General features: G+C 41.2%; 1 protein-coding gene across 1 annotated transcript in view; it reads left to right on the top strand.

Annotated features, from left to right (window-relative positions):
* The window catches only part of rps10.S (ribosomal protein S10 S homeolog), a gene marked incomplete at its 5' end in the record, with an annotated part of 41359 nt that overhangs the window by 17008 nt on the left and 8256 nt on the right, over nucleotides 1-16095 (top strand). The window contains 3 exon segments of the mRNA NM_001087259.1: nucleotides 9524-9673; nucleotides 12467-12638; nucleotides 13191-13268. Coding sequence (NP_001080728.1) covers nucleotides 9524-9673; nucleotides 12467-12638; nucleotides 13191-13268 — 400 coding nt within the window.

Here is a 16095-nt window from a genome sequence, read left to right as displayed (position 1 = left end):
GATCTTTTGCAAAGTATTTCAAGAAAATATCCTTTGGTAGTAAAGAAACAGCTGAACCTGTATCAAGCATCAGGTTAATGGAGTGTCCCTTGTCAGCAGACACAGTATTGACACTGGCAGTGCATATAAACTTGTCTGGAATAAATGTACCAGCTTTATCCACACTTAATACTGTGAAATTTGTAGTAGTGACTTCATGAACATCTTTAGGAGTACTACGGCAGATCTTAGCAAAATGTCCTATATTTTTGCATTTGCGGCACTGTAAAGCTTTTGCAGGACATGTAACATAATTTGCAGTATGTTGTGTTGAACCACAGTGAAAGCAGTATTTTCTATTTGTATTTGCTGCACGGTTTTGCAGTGTAGGTGAATCCCTTCCCTTAGCACTGTATTTTGCCTGTGACTGTGCATTATTAGGGCAGTGTTGAATTCACAATCTGTACATTCCCAATCCCAGCAGATCACTGCTGTTTCAATTTGGCTAGCAACTGTAATAGCCTTTGCAAGGGTTAAATCCTGCTCTAGGAGCAGTCTTTCTCTAATGCGAGGTGAGTTTGTTTTTTCCACTATTTGGTCTCTTAGCATTTCATCTGTTAGATTCCCAAACTCCAAACAACCAGCTCTCTCAAAGCTGCTACAAATTGTTCTGTGGATTCGCCATTACATTGTCCACGTTGGAGAAATTTATATCTTTCAGCCACCACATTTACTCTTGGCATGAAAAAAGGTTCTTTATAGCAGTAAGAGCAGTTTCATAAGTATCATCAGGTAATGGTAATGTATACCATCCAGACAGTGAATAAGTAAAGCACGCTTTCTAGCAGCAGAAATCTCCCCATGGTCAGCAGCAATAATGTAATTTTCAAACATACGGATCCAAGCAGTAAAAGGTATGGTAGGCTCACCAAGGTTTAGAAGAAAACGTGCAGGCTGCTGCAGAGGTAGAAGAGCCATTTCGTCGTCAATTTGTTATGTTTTGGGTAGCTGAGGATGAGTAGAGTATAGCAGTGCTTTATTAGCAGACTCTTGCAGCCATTACACAACAGTAACTTTCACTTTTAAGCTGTCCAGGAAGCATGCACAGTATAAATCTGAGCACAGTGACATCAAGAACTCCACAGGCAGACGGCACTTCTGGATATGTTTATTGGGAAATCTGCTGTAAACCGCCTAACGCGTTTCGGGATTGTATCCCTTAATCATAGGCTAACCTTTATGAGCACAGTGACATCTACAGGCCATCTGCACAAACACCACAACTTGTCCATTAAAAAAAGTGCCTTACTGCCTGGAGCAGGCATTCATTCATTGAAACTGAACTTGTTGCACATCTTGTCCAAATAAACATCTACAGTCATATGAAAAAGTTTGGGAACCCCTCTTAATACTTTGGAGTTTTGTTTAACATTGGCTGAGCTTTCAAAGTAGCTAATTCCCTTTAATATATAACATGCCTTATGGAAACAGTAATATTTCAGCAGTGACATAAAGTTTATTGGATTAACAGAAAATATGCGTCATAACAAAATTAGACAGGTGCATACATTTTGGCACCCCAACAGAGATATTATATCAATACTTAGTTGAGCCTCCCCTTCAAATGCAACAGCCTCTAGATGCCTGTAGACACCTCCTATAGCCTTTGATGAGTGTCTAGATTCTGGATGGCGGTATTTTTGACCATTCATCAATACAAAATCTCTCCAGTTCAGTTAAATTTGATGGCTGCCGAACATGGACAGCCTGCTTCAAATCATCCCATAGATTTTCAATGATATTTAAGTCGGGGGACTGTGACGACCATTCCAGAATATCATACTTCTCCCTCTGCATAAATGCCTTTGTAGATTTCGAAGTGTGTTTAGGGTCATTGACTTGTTGGAATATCCAACCCCTGCGGAACTTTAACTTTGTGACTGATGCTTGAACATTTTCCTCAAGAATTTGTTGATATTGGGTTGGATTCATCTGACCCTCGACTTTAACAAGGGCCCCAGTCCCTGAACTAGCCACACATCCCCACAGCATGATGGAACCTCCACCAAATTTGAAAGTAGGTAGCAGGTGTTTTTCTTGGAATGCGGTGTTGTTCTTCCACCATGCAAAGCGCTTTTTGTTATGACCAAATAACTCAATTTTTGTCTCATCAGTCCAAAGCACTTTGTTCCAAAATGATTGTAGCTTGTCTAAATGAGCTTTTGCATACAACAAGCGACTGTTTGTGGCCTGAGTGCAGAAAGGGCTTCTTTCTCATCACCCTGCCATACAGATATTTTATGCTAATTGCGCTGAATTGTAGAACGATGTACCCATCTGCAGCCAGATGTTCTTGCAGGTCTTTGGAGGTGGGTTGTCTGTAACCATTCTCACAATCCTCCACATATGCCGCTCCTGTATTTTTCTTGGCCTGCCAGACCTGGGTTTTACAGCAACTTTTCCTGTGGCCATTTCCTAATTACATCCCTTACAGTTGAAACTGAGATAGCTTTTTGTAGCCTTCCCCTAAACCATGATACTGAGCAATCTATGTTTTCAGATCTTTTGTGAATTGCTTTGAGGATCCCATGCTGTCACTCTTCAGACGAGAGTCAAACAGAAACACAACTTGCAATTGCCCACCTTAAATACCTTTTCTCATCATTGGACACACCTGTCTATGAAGTTCAAGGTTTAACAAACTAAAATTGGTGTTACCAGTAATCAGTATTTAGCAGTTACATGCATTCAAATTAGTAAAATTACCCAAATATTTGCACAGACAGTTTTTCACATTTGATTTAATTTCATACAACTGGATACTGCTTCACTGTCTGGAAAATGAAAGACATACTGTTATCTTTTTTGTTGAAAGTGGAGTAAATTAGTATGCAGGTTGAGAGGGGTTCCGAAACGTTTTCATATGACTATAGATAAGACTCCATCACCGAATTTTTTTTGCCTGTCAGCATCATCAACCAGTAAGTTTCTCTGTTACCACTTCTCCCCTGATACATTATACCCAAGCTATTACCATTGCTGTACATCCACTACAATTCCTTCCCCTCAACACAGTCATCTCATATTAATTTACATCAATTTCAAGCCCCTTGCCAACCTGAATCCAATAATGTGCCAGTAATGAGTTCAACCCGCTGAGTGTTCACCTCTGTCCAGCCCCATACCAGTAGTTTTAGCCAGCACTGTCCCTTTTCTGTAGCCCTGTGTCATAGTGAGGATTTATAGTTTATCCTCTCTATCCCACCTTTGTATGAAACATCTAAAAGTTTCAAGCCCAGCACAATCCCTTGCCCCCAGTCAATAATGTCTTACATAACTTCCTATTGTGATCGGTCTTCCCATAAAATCGGTAACAGGCGTTTTTACTGATAATAATAATGAAGCCCCTCCCTATATCTCATCTCTGATCTCCAAATACACTCCTTCACGCAACCTTTGCTCTGTTTCTGATCTTCGCCTCGCTTCTCCTCTCATCACTTCTGCCCTTTCTCGTCTACAAGAGTTCTCTCGGGCTTCTGCTTTTCTCGGGAACTCTCTGCCTCGAACTTTCAGACTTTCTCCTTCTTTCCAAACTTTCAAGCACTCCTTAAAGACCCACCTGTTTAAAGAAGCTTATTCAATGTACCTTAATTAATCAATCATTGCTGTATCGAAAATCACAAATTTGTTTCTAAATTCCTAATTGTACCCTAACCTTTAATTTGTAAACTCTAATTTATAGGGCCCTCTAATCCTATAGTATTCTGTAACCCTTGTTTGTTATCCACCAATTATTCAGTTTGTTATAAGGTAAGGTAAAGCACTGCGTATCTTGTCGGGGCTATATAAATAAATGATGATCCCTGTTAGTAACTTACATACGTTATCATCATGATTGGTCCACCTGTCAGCTTCCTGTAATATCTAGCAGTTATATCTTTTCTCTGCCTGTCTCAGCTCCAGTGCAATACTTTCTACTGAGCCATGATGTCATATCCCAGTCTGTGTCACCTTCTCACCTACTTATACCACTGTACCATCTGTTCCAAGAAGTTCCATATAACTTCAGATCCCGTTTGGTATATCGTTTGAAATCACCAATTCTCTTTTTTTATCAGATGAGGTTTGAGCCAGTTACTCACTCCTGTATATAAGCTTCCCAAGGCAATCCCCTCCTATCTGACACTGAGAAATTCCTCCTTTCAGAACCATTTTAAAGGGGTTGTTTTTAGTATGATGTAAAGAGTGATATACTAAGACCATTTGCAGCTGGGTTTAATTTTTTTTTATTTGTGTTTTTTTTGTTATTTGGCTTTTTAATCATCAGTTCTCCAGTTTGCAATTTAAGAAATCGCTAGGGTCCAAATTACCATAACAACCATGCATTGATTTAAATAAGCGACTGGAATATGAATATGAATAGGAGAGTGCCTGAACAAAGAAGATCAGTAATAAATAGTAGCAATAAAATACATTTTTAGCTGAATGCATATAAATGTATAATAGAAATTTGCTTCTCGCTTAAACTGTATTTGCGGATTGTACTGTAAAGAATACATGATGTTACACAATCTTGTTTTTTGAAAAAGAAATAAAAAATTATTGATGAAAAAAAATACATTTGTAGCATTTTTAGATGGGGGTCAGTAAACTTTATTTGGAAGTGGCATCACACATGTGCATGCTATACAGGAAATTACAGCACACATGTGCAAATGCTGGACTAAAGCTGTTGAATGCTACCTGTGCAAATGCTCCCATGTAATGTCCCCGAATGCTAACGTGCATGTGCCCTGTAAACTTTAAGAGAATGCACAAAAACAGGAGAATGCGATTGGGTGACAGGCAGGGCCTGAATTAGGGGTAGGCAGAAGAGGCACCTGCCTAGGGCACAACAATAAGGGGGCGTTTGGCAGGTACCTATTAACCTTTTACCTACCCTTAGTCTACATTTGCTGCCCTCTCTAGCTTCACATGGGGGAAAAAATGGTGGCCAGGACCCCCCTTAAACGTCCATGTAGAAAAACTTGCCCCCCCCCAGAAGTTTAAACAAAATTTAGTGCCCAGGGCCCCACCACACAACAGGGACCACAAAGGGTTACCTTTAGGGGAGCCCTGCCATGTTGCACTTACTTCATTAGTGTGGCCCACCTGCTGTCAGTGAGCTGCCAACTACAGAAGGGAGGAGGGGAGCACAGGTGGCTGCATCTTCTTCCAGTGACAGCATTTTCTTCCCTTATTGGTCACAGATTTTCAAGTCCTGGTAAAGCTGCATAGTGATTGGATGAGCTGGAGGAGAAGTTCAAACCTCAGCTATCCAATCTCTGAGCAGCTCAACCGGGACTTAAACTTACTGACCAATAAGGGGAAGTAATGGACGGAAGATACATCCCCCTGTGCTCCTGCCCTGCCTTCCTGGAGTCAGCAGCTCTTAGAAAGCAGGGGGGCCCGGCTAATCAAGAAAGTGCTGCGTGGCCGGGCCCCCTTACCCTCGGGCCCCCCTACAACTCTCCCCCCCTGATGGCTGCCCTGGGCACAGCATATGTACTGTTAGATACAAATGAAAGCTAGAAAGGCACAGTATATATGCTGTGCGTTTCTAGCTTTCATTTGTATTTGGCCTGACGAAGCTTGCAATGTATTTCAATTGTTAGCTAATATAGGTATCACTTCTACAATACTTTTTGTATTTGTTTTTTTATGTTATTTTTGCTACTGGCTAACATGGTACCACAGTTTTTGTATACCTCCCAACTGTCCCTTTTTCGGAGGGACAGTCCCTCTTTTGACAGCTTAACCCGCAGTCCCTCATTTGTACTGGAATGTCCCTCTTTTCTATGCACTGAACAGCCAGAAAAAGAAACAAAGTTTCTCACTTAATTGGCTTTTAGCAGAGAGCCTAGAACAGCTAACAGGTGCAAAGATACTTTGTAACAATTTTGAGACACAAAAATACAGTTTAGATAAGGAGAAATATTTTCAAACTTTCATAACCTGCCAAATTTTGTAAAACAAACATGGTAATTAGGGCGTGTGGCACAGAAAGGGGTGTGGTCAAAAAAATTACTGCGCTACGTGAGGGAAAAAAAATGTTGTCCCTCTTTTTACTTCCAAAATGTTGGGAGGTATTTGTTTTGTGCTCATACAACAGAAAAATTAAAAGAAGCCCCATCTTTTTCTTAAAAAAAAAAAAAACAAGTACATTATATCTGTTTTTTAAGTTAATGCGAGAACAAATATCATCTCTTACTGAGATATAAACGTGATTATTTTGCTGACCAAGACAGGCGTTCAAAAATTCACAAACAGGCATTGCAGCGAACAGAGCTACCAGGGTCCTAATCGAACAAGGAAAACGTGACGATTCTGCGCATGCCCTTTCTTTTCCTGCTCAAGCAGCCGAATAAGCCGTAGAGGTGAGTGAGATGAGGGGAAGTGTAATCATTTAGAAATCCGTGATATCTATTGTGTTATAATCTGTTTCTACTCTAATACCGGTGGATTGAGTGTAGAAGGAACGAATAAGCAATATATTGTCGGATTACCATAGTAGGTAATGGAGTAATGTCTGTACTGAAGTCGGGCTTCTGGGCCGCACCATTAAATAGGAGGTTTTACACCATTATGCGTATCTCATAATTTATATCTCATGATGTCGTGAGCGAAGCTTTCTCATTTTACACCCCATTGCTTTTATTAACGTTAGGGTTTAAGAGATCCGAGATATCCCGACTTCGGACTGTATGTATCTCATTGCGCTTTGCCTTATTAATTATGCAGTCTCTGTATAAATAAAAATCGGCGGGATTATAAAGCAAAGTTTTTATAAAGCAAATTTAAAAAACTATAAAAAAAAATGTAAAGATTCTTTGAATTGGCCTTTCTGTAACAAACTAAAAGTTTACTTAAAGGCGAACCACCCTATAAAGGTTCTGTGTTTATGTACCTGCTGTAAAATGAGAGCATAAAGTACGTAGCAAACTATGTAACAAAGTATTAATTTACTCATTAGATGGTTTATGTATAAGTGTGTATTATGTATAAATGTATGCAGCTCTGAGACCAGTATCCCTTTAAAAGTCATGCAATGCTAAAACCGATAACTAGTGAGTAATACTGTGGGAGCAACTCCTTTGTTTTGATCATTCACACTTAGGGGACGTTGACAGAACTAGTAACAGTAGGTACAGTAATTAATAGAATTGGAATGACGGGATGTTTAAAGATGATGGTATCCATTTATCCTTGCCTTGTACAGTTCTGTCAATATGTGATGGCACCCATGTTTGGGAAACCTGGGCCATTTTTATATGGCTACACAAATGGTGTTTACATCCCCCTACCACAAAAGTGAAGCTGTACGTGGCATCTTTGTCTATAAAAACCAAAACAAAGGCAGGCTTTAGTTAGTACTCACTGTTAACAATTACTGTGGACCTACAGAAGTTTACGCATGACAATTTAAAGCATGCTGTGATGGTGGTCCTGAAGGCACATGGTTGAGTGAGAATCTCAAGCAAAGTAATGGTAATAAACTCAAAAGCCTTGAGCAGATTGTGCCAGTTATCTCGGCTGGGAAAATAGGATTACAGTTTTAATTTACTGAGTGTTATGTAAGCACACATTACATGTTCTACATCAGGATGGTTATCTGCAGAATGCCTGTAAGGGTCAGGCCACACAGGGCGTTTTGGGGAGAAATCTAAAGCACATTGATATATAAATGATAAAAAAAACTTATACTATAAACAAGAATGACTGCTGAAGTAAATTACAAGGGAGAAGCAAGTTATTCAATAATTACATAGTAACATACATAGTAAGTTAGGTTGAAAAAAAGACGCGTCCATCAAGCTCAACCTTATAACTTTTTTTTGATCTGCCTAACTGCCAGTTGTTCCAGAGGAAGGCAAAAAACCTTACTTGGTGATCCATATAGTATAGCAGTGCTGTTCAACTTCAGTGTTACCTAGGGCTGAATTTTTCTGGCCTACATGCTGGAGGGCAGATAATGGATGACCGTGCTGACCATTCCTGTTTTTTAACCACACACTTGTTAACTTCAAAGATCATGTCCACATTAATGGTGGTAGCACACCAAAAAAGCCAAATGGTTGGTGCTCACTGCAGGGATATCCTGCATGTGAAAAATTTGTCTTATTAACCGTACCCGTAAATCCATATGCCTCCCCTGTGGATAACACTGCACCCCACCGGCACATGATTATACACTTTAGGGGCCCCTAATAATTTTCAAATGATAAACCCCCAGAACAAAACTTACCAGGCTCACATCCCACAGGCAGCATAGGGCAGGCAGGGCACACACACGGGACCTGTCTCCTGTCTTTCCTATCAGGACCACTCCACGATGAACCGTTGATACTGTGCTACATACAGTGACACAATGCTGGTTACCCTCCTGTAGTTTATCTGAATGTGAACACTTTTAGTCTAGGTCTGAGGCGTTAACAGTACAGGGCTTTTGGGCTGTTAACTATAGATGTGTTACAGGTGTGAACAATGCAGGTGAGATTACAGGGCTTTCAGTCTGGTTTTGAGGTTGACACAATGCATGGGCCAGTTAATCTTCGTACTGATACCTTTTAGGGCTAGTCCACACGAGGAGATTCAGGGAGATTTTGTCGCCTGGCGACTAATCGCCACGTCTTTTGAGCGACTATCTCCCTGAACTGCCTCAGCGTTTTTCCCCATAGGCTACAATGAAAAGTCACCTGCGCTAATGCACACACGGCGATGCGTTTTCTATAGTCGCCTGAAATTGCCTCACTGAGGCAACTTTGGGCAACTATTGATAACGCATCGCTGCGTGTGCATTAGCGCAGGCGTCTTTTCATTGTAGCCTATGGGGAAAAATGCTGAGGCATTTCAGGGAGATAGTCGCTCAAAAGACGAGGCGATTAGTCGCCAGGCGACAAAATCTCCCTGAAACTCCTCGTGTGGACTAGCCCTTAAGGGCAGAGACACGCTATTTCAAGAGAGAAATCACTTCTTCTTTGGTCTACTAATCTCCCCGAACTGCCTTCCCACCGGCTAGAATGTAAATTGCCGGTGGGATGGCACTTGGATCGATTTGGCTTTCTGAATTTTCCTCGTGTGGTGACTTCGGAAAATTAAGTGTTCCGAGTGCCATCCCACCAGCGATTTACATTCTAGCCGATGGGAAGGCAGTTCGGGGGGATTAGTCGCCCGAAGAAGAATAGATTTGTCGCTGGCCGACTATCTCTGGAAATAGCAGCGTGTTTCTGCCCTTAAGCTTACAAATGGGAGGAAGTCACAGACAGACTTTCACATAAGGGAACCAATTGATGGGCCGCCAGTTGGGACAGCACTGTAGTATAGTGTTCATTGCTTTTGTTTTTTTTTTATATAGCATCTAATTGAATTTATTCCCCTTTCTAAACTTAAATATCATCTCTCCATAGTGTGTGTTTTTAACTTGATTGTATTTGTGCAGTAAAGAATATACAATCCTAAATTGTAATGCTGATCGTATTTTATTCTAAAATTGTTCATCCCATAGATGTTGATGCCAAAAAAGGACCGCATTGCTATCTATGAGCTTCTCTTCAAAGAAGGAGTAATGGTGGCTAAAAAGGATGTCCATATGCCCAAACATCCAGAGCTGGTTGACAAGAATGTACCCAATCTGCATGTAATGAAGGCGATGCAGGTAACTTAGTTACAAGCATTATTTATAAAAAAAAATACTGTGCCATGTTCAGCTCTTTAATGGGATGCTCCAATACAATTCTATTTTATTCCTGCTTGTAATTGCATAAGCCATAGATATAAACACACACTAACATATACAACAGCTTGGTTGTTAAAGCAGTGTCACAGTCTCACTTGACTTGCTATACCTTGCATAGACTTGTTACATGTAATTTACCAATTGTGCACATAACGTGGCTTTGTGACTTTTTTCATCGCATCGTCTCTTTTTTTGGCTGAAAAAAATGTTTTAATGACATTGTGAATAGCGTATTAGCTAACCATACTGTGCAATAAATTTTGTATGTTATTTTGGTCCATTTGTGGCCATTTTATTGCATTTTCAGCTCTGTATATGTCGTGTTCACTTGTTTATGCCCGTATAACCTATTCGGCCCAGCTAAAATATTCAAACTGTGATTCTGATGGCCAATTACACTAGTCTGGGAGGAAAAAAACTTTGATTTTTGTGGTTTTATTGGATTTATTTTCATTTCACACTTTTCTGTCTTATTTTGTTTTGACTTGTAAATTTCTAATATATATCTATTTGGGGTCTCTGTGCTCTGTACTGTTAGGGCGTCTTATGTCGCATAATACACAAACCAGGTGCTTATATTGCAGCAGCCAGTGAGTGGGTCAGCCGTGAAAATTTATATACACTATTGTCATTTGGGGGTCTCTGTGCGCCACATAGTTTGGTATATCTATGCATATTGGAAATCAGTGTTCAGTAGACCCCTGTAGTTCATATATAGGATGTTTTATGCTGATACATTTTGAAATGTGGGGCATATAACGGGGTAAAATGCAAGCTTTGTGACTATTTTCAGAGATTTCAAAAAAAGTATTATGTTTAGCATAGCTTTGCGGTTTGGTAGTTAGAAATAAAGATGTAATTACCTGCTTTAGATTCGTCCGAATGTGTACTTTCGGAAAATATATGGTTTTTCTAGGGTCTCCTCACTGTTAGGGAGTCTCATGGCACATAATACACATACCAGGTGCTGATATTGTGGTAGCCAGAGTGTCATGTGAAAATTCATATACACTATTTGAACTTAGCTGAAGTTACCCACAGGACTATTTGTATGCGCTAACTTCATTTTCACATATTTCAGGTGCTTTTTCTTGGTACCTAATATAGTGTGGGATATGCGGAGCAGCAAAATAAAACCTTAGAAGTGATTTTTTTTTTTTTAATAAAAACCGCGATGTTCAGACAAGCTTTGATGTTTGGTAGTTAGGATTAGAGAGACCCAAGTTACCCATGTTGGAATCAGCAGAATGTGTACTTTCCAAAAATGTATGGTTTTCTGGGGTAAACCTACTGCAGGGAGTTTTTGCTGTACAGAAGTCCTAAATCTCCTTAAGGGCTATTCCACACGGGGAGATAGCGACGCGTTTGCGGTCGCGGCGACAAAGCATCGCGACAGTCGCCGCGACCGGCGCAGGCGACAGTTTTGTATGGGCGCCTATGTAAAAACGCCTGTGCTAACCACACGAGGCAATGCGCTTTTCAACAGTCGCCTGAAAAAGCCTGGCGAGGCATTTTCAGGCGACTGTTGAAAAGCGCATCGCCTCGTGTGGTTAGCACAGGCGTTTTTACATAGGCGCCCATACAAAACTTTCGCCTGCGCCGGTCGCGGCGACTGTCGCGGCGCTTTGTCGCCGCGACCGCAAACGCGTCGCTATCTCCCCGTGTGGACTAGCCCTAAAACTATACATATCTGGTATTTGCACGTTCGAGAGACATAAGGCTTTCCAAATCAATGAATTGGATTTTTTATGCGTGATGAAAATGAATTTTTTGGTATTTAGCGCTATAAATCTTTTTGTAGAGGTGGAAATACATGAAAACAACGGCAAATTTAGAAAGCTTAGTTTCTCCTGAAAAAAACAATGTATAGTTTTCCTAGGTGAACTATAGGTTTCCCCTCAGAAAATGCTCCTAAAGTGAGCGAGCACAAAATGTTTAAAAAAAATGGCTGGCATTTCGCGTAAGCAAAATGTGAAATTCTGCTGGCACTTAAAAGGTTAATGGGGTAGCCTAACCTATTGGCACCTCTCGGAGTTGACCTTTTTCTCTTTCAATTTTTTCACCTTGCATAACCATTGAACTTGTCTGCAGGGTTTTTTTTGGGTAAAACTGGCATTCCTATGCTAGCATAGATATAAGGTTTCTTTGAACAAGATAAAACCAGAGATTTTGTCCTAATTGTGATTGGCTAGCTATACTGCAGACTTTAGACTCTGTCTTTATGGTAACAGATTATTACATGAGGGTTAATCGAGAACTAGACGGGCAGTGGCAGAATAGATAAGGCTAAAGCTATAACAATACCACCTTCGGATGAGAGGGGAATTACACATTTTATGCTGTTCGTTTTGTAACCGTTGGTAAGACATTTTCAAAATCACATGCAATGGGCATGTCTGTATAGTAATATTCCAGGCAACAGTGATATCCTAGTTTACAAGTTTTTCAGTTTGTACTGTTATGCGTTTTGCTCCTGTTATGCTTTTTGCTCCTGTTATGGCATTTGACCCCTGTTTATCTTCCTGTTAACTGAAAACTCAATTCTACAGTTTCTCATTAGATATGGCTGTGTAAATGTGCCCTATTGCCCAAAGTCATCCAAAATGACAACCCCTTTACAAACCCAGTTGCTTATATAAATTGCAGTAGTGTTTCCAAGCACACTATTTTTTATTAGGGCATGTTAACATGCATTGTATTATCTATACACAGTCCCTGAAATCACGTGGATATGTTAAGGAGCAGTTTGCCTGGCGGCACTTTTACTGGTATCTAACCAATGAAGGTATCCAGTACCTGCGGGACTTCCTGCATCTTCCCCCAGAGATTGTTCCTGCTACACTTCGCAGGAGTCGTCCAGAAACTGGCAGACCTCGGCCCAAGGGTAAGAGAAATGAAGGCAATTCACAGATGTAAGATTTCCTCTAAAATAATTTAGAGCTGTATACATACATGGTTAGTTCTCGCAGTGATTTTTGTGCTGTCAAGTATAGCTAACTTTCTCACATTTATAAACTTCATGTAAAGCCAGCTATAACCTGGATAAAGATAACCAAAATAGTCTCTTGCAGATGCCTTAGTATTTATGGGGCTGTGGGTGGGAGAGGAATGATGGATAGGAAAATGAAAACACACACCAGTACTGTTCACCAATGTGATGGCTGTTACATCTTTGCGAAATATTGTTCAGTTCATAATGTGGTAAAACAGATTCTTAATCTGTGTCAGGACCATGCTGTTTAAAATGGCTCTCCATGTTGCTCTTTAATACAAATAGTTTCTTCCACCAACAGATACTTGTAATTGAAAAGGGAGACATAATTTAAAATCAATTCATGGGGCACTTCCAGACATTTGAGGTTCCATGAGAATGTGGGACATTCACAAATTCACCAGTCTCTTAACCTAGTACTTTTCCATATTTATACTTTGTAAGGTCTTGAAGGAGAGAGGCCAGCCAGACTATCTCGTGGTGAGACAGACAGAGACACATACAGGCGCAGTGCTGTTCCACGTAAGTATGACCTAAATTAGTTTGGTAAAGCTAAGCAGGCAAAATCTGCACTATATTGTCAGGATGTAATATGCATGTTAAGACTTGTAGAGCTTATTTAATGCTTTATTATGGATGGAAAATGTTATGTATATAATTTATGTATGTAACAGAGCACAGGATTTTAATTAAAAACAGAATATAGTAGAAACGCCAACTTTACATACCTGGAATTTACAATTTCCCAGAATTGACGTTATTTTAGTGGTCCCCCCCCCCACAGACATAAGTCCTCTGCACTCAACCCTGTTAAGAATATATTTAAGACATTGAGACATTTTGTGCCTTAAGCTACAAAAAATGCCTTGTACTTTAAACAAAACAGAGATTGTTTTTCCATATATGTGTTTAAGCTGGCCAACTACTACAGTCATCCCTGTCTGGCCAGTCCTGCACTCAACCTTCATCTGTTTAATCAAGAATTCTATTTCTTCATTATACATTTTACACAGGGACTAAGTTTTACCTGCAAAAACTCAGTTTGGGAGCTTTAACCTTGAAAGCAACAAGTAAGTTGCATGTAAAACTTAGTCCCTGTGTGGCTTTTTTTTTTTTTTTCTTTTTCTGGTCTGATTTTTAAAGGGGGAAAACACAATTTTTAAACTCTGATGGTGTTTAAAAATTTAAAAAATAAAAAGTACATCTCAAACCTGCTGAGATTGTATAGAATCAATAGCAGATGTGCCTCCCGCCGAGCTGTGGCACATACGGCTCCACTCCTCCAGTTATCTTTGCGGTTTCTCAGCCAGGGATACCTCGCAAATCCTTCTGTGAGGACAAGGAGTCCCTTCCTTCCACTTAGGCACTGAAGGCTTAACGCTTCCTGGGCAGACAGGACCCCTTGGAGGGGTTTTCCAAGTAGACTGCACCAGACTACATCCCCAGGGATGGCTGTTACCTCCCTCAGGCCTGTATACTCTCATTGTGTCCATCTTACAGCCATTCTCCATTATTAATTAATTCATTCATTTTTATTTGGGGCCCCAAACTGCACTCTGCGCAGACAGCTTCCAAAGCCCCTTCCACTTCCAAGATGTCCTTCTTGGCATGCGCCTGTTGTTGCGCCAGGCTCCCCCGGTCATGCTGAGCCTCTCTGTACTGCATGCTTTCACCCCTCTGCTCACACAGCTCCTGTCCCTACGGACATTCAGGGTGCATCAGTATCCGTACCTGAACCTTCCTGGGCAAGGGAGTTGGCAAACTCTCTTTCCTCCTGGGTCTTGCATGGCTGCCAGAGTCCCTAGGCAAGTTTCCTACCCAGCTTGCTTCCCACCTCCCCCTCAGGGGTAGCAGGAAACCAAAGAGTGTCAGATGCCCCCTTGCTTCCAGACTCTTGACGAGGAGTCGGAACTTGCAGAGGATGGACAGATCTCGAAGATTCTGACGAGGAGTACCATCTGGAGCCAGATGGGCCATCTTGCCTCTGAATGTCTCTGCACCTGTTTCCTCAAATCCTTCCAAGGATCTTTTGAAGAGACCGAAAGACTTCAAAGATGTTCCCTTCACATGATCAACTTTTTTCTGTAGTCAAGGACAAATGGGCTTCTCCCGAGTACAAAATTAATCTCTCCCGTTGCTTCTCACTTTATCCGTTTTCCAAGGAAGACATTGACCTTTGGTGTCTCGCTCCCACAGTTGATCCTCTGATCTCTCGTCTAGCTAAGTCCACCACTATCCCAGTCCCCGATGCTGCGGGCTTCAAGGACCCCAGCGACTAGGTTGGAGGGGTTCTGCAAATCTATATTCTTTGCTTCTGGCACAGCCCTTAGACCGACTTTTGCTATGGCCTGGGTTAGCGAGCTTCTGAGGTCCGGGCGGATCAACTTTGCCAGATAATCAGACGGATCTGACCAGGCTTCCATTTTGCATCTGGTGGATCAACTCTGAGGCTTTTAGTTCCTCTGCCAGGCATCCTTAGACTCAGCCAAGATGATTGCCAGAGCTTCTGCAACCTCAATCACCAGGGAGGCACTCGCAGCAGGGATGCCATGCAGGAGGCTTTGTGCATCCGGAGCCTGGCAGAGAAGTAGGTACCAGCCATGTTTAATAATTAGTACGGCTAGCAGAAAAGTGTTTGAATGTAAATTAACCCTTTGGCTGCTGCAGTGCTTGATGAACTAGTAGGATCTTACTCTGATTAACTACCATAGGAGAGAGTGTTTGATGCATTTCTGTATTGTGAGTTACCTGTTATATAGGGGAGGGGAATTGTCACATTAGGTTTCTATCGCCAGTTAATGATAAATGGTTGCAGTGAATTCATTTTGTGTGTGTTTTGGGGGGCATCTAACCTGTGTGTAAGGTGGTTGAGAGACTGAGTGTAACCCCTTATAGACTAACCCAAGAGTTGCATCTGTGAGATTTATGAAGTCCGCAAACCAGGCTCTTCTTGGCCATTAAGGCCATAGCCCATACGAATGCTTGTGCCTAAGGGTATTAACTTTGTGTATGTGTGGAAAGGGAAAGTTGCCCTGGCATTACAGTCTAGTCTCTCTTCCACTCAGTCAAGATCTTCTCTGTCAAGCACCAGTGTTTCACCCGAATATTCAACTGTTCCATTTAACAGCATGGCTCTTGAGACAATATTCCTCAAACAAGGTTTCAACGATAAGGAGCCCATGACTAAGCACCCTGAGGGGTGTGAAACGCGTAGGGTGGATGGAGATGAAGCTACATTTTTAACTTTTCTACTAATTTATTTTTTAACTGAATATCTCTGGTCTTGTCGATCCATTTGAGTGCCGGTCAGCCCTGCTTCTTTATCATCTTTTCAACGATAGGGACCATA

The sequence above is a fragment of the Xenopus laevis genome, chromosome 2S (assembly GCF_017654675.1).
Source record: "Xenopus laevis strain J_2021 chromosome 2S, Xenopus_laevis_v10.1, whole genome shotgun sequence".
NCBI classification, from domain to species: domain Eukaryota; kingdom Metazoa; phylum Chordata; class Amphibia; order Anura; family Pipidae; genus Xenopus; species Xenopus laevis.
Note: the sequence above shows the minus strand (reverse complement) of the source record. Positions and strands in the feature narration are given on the sequence as shown.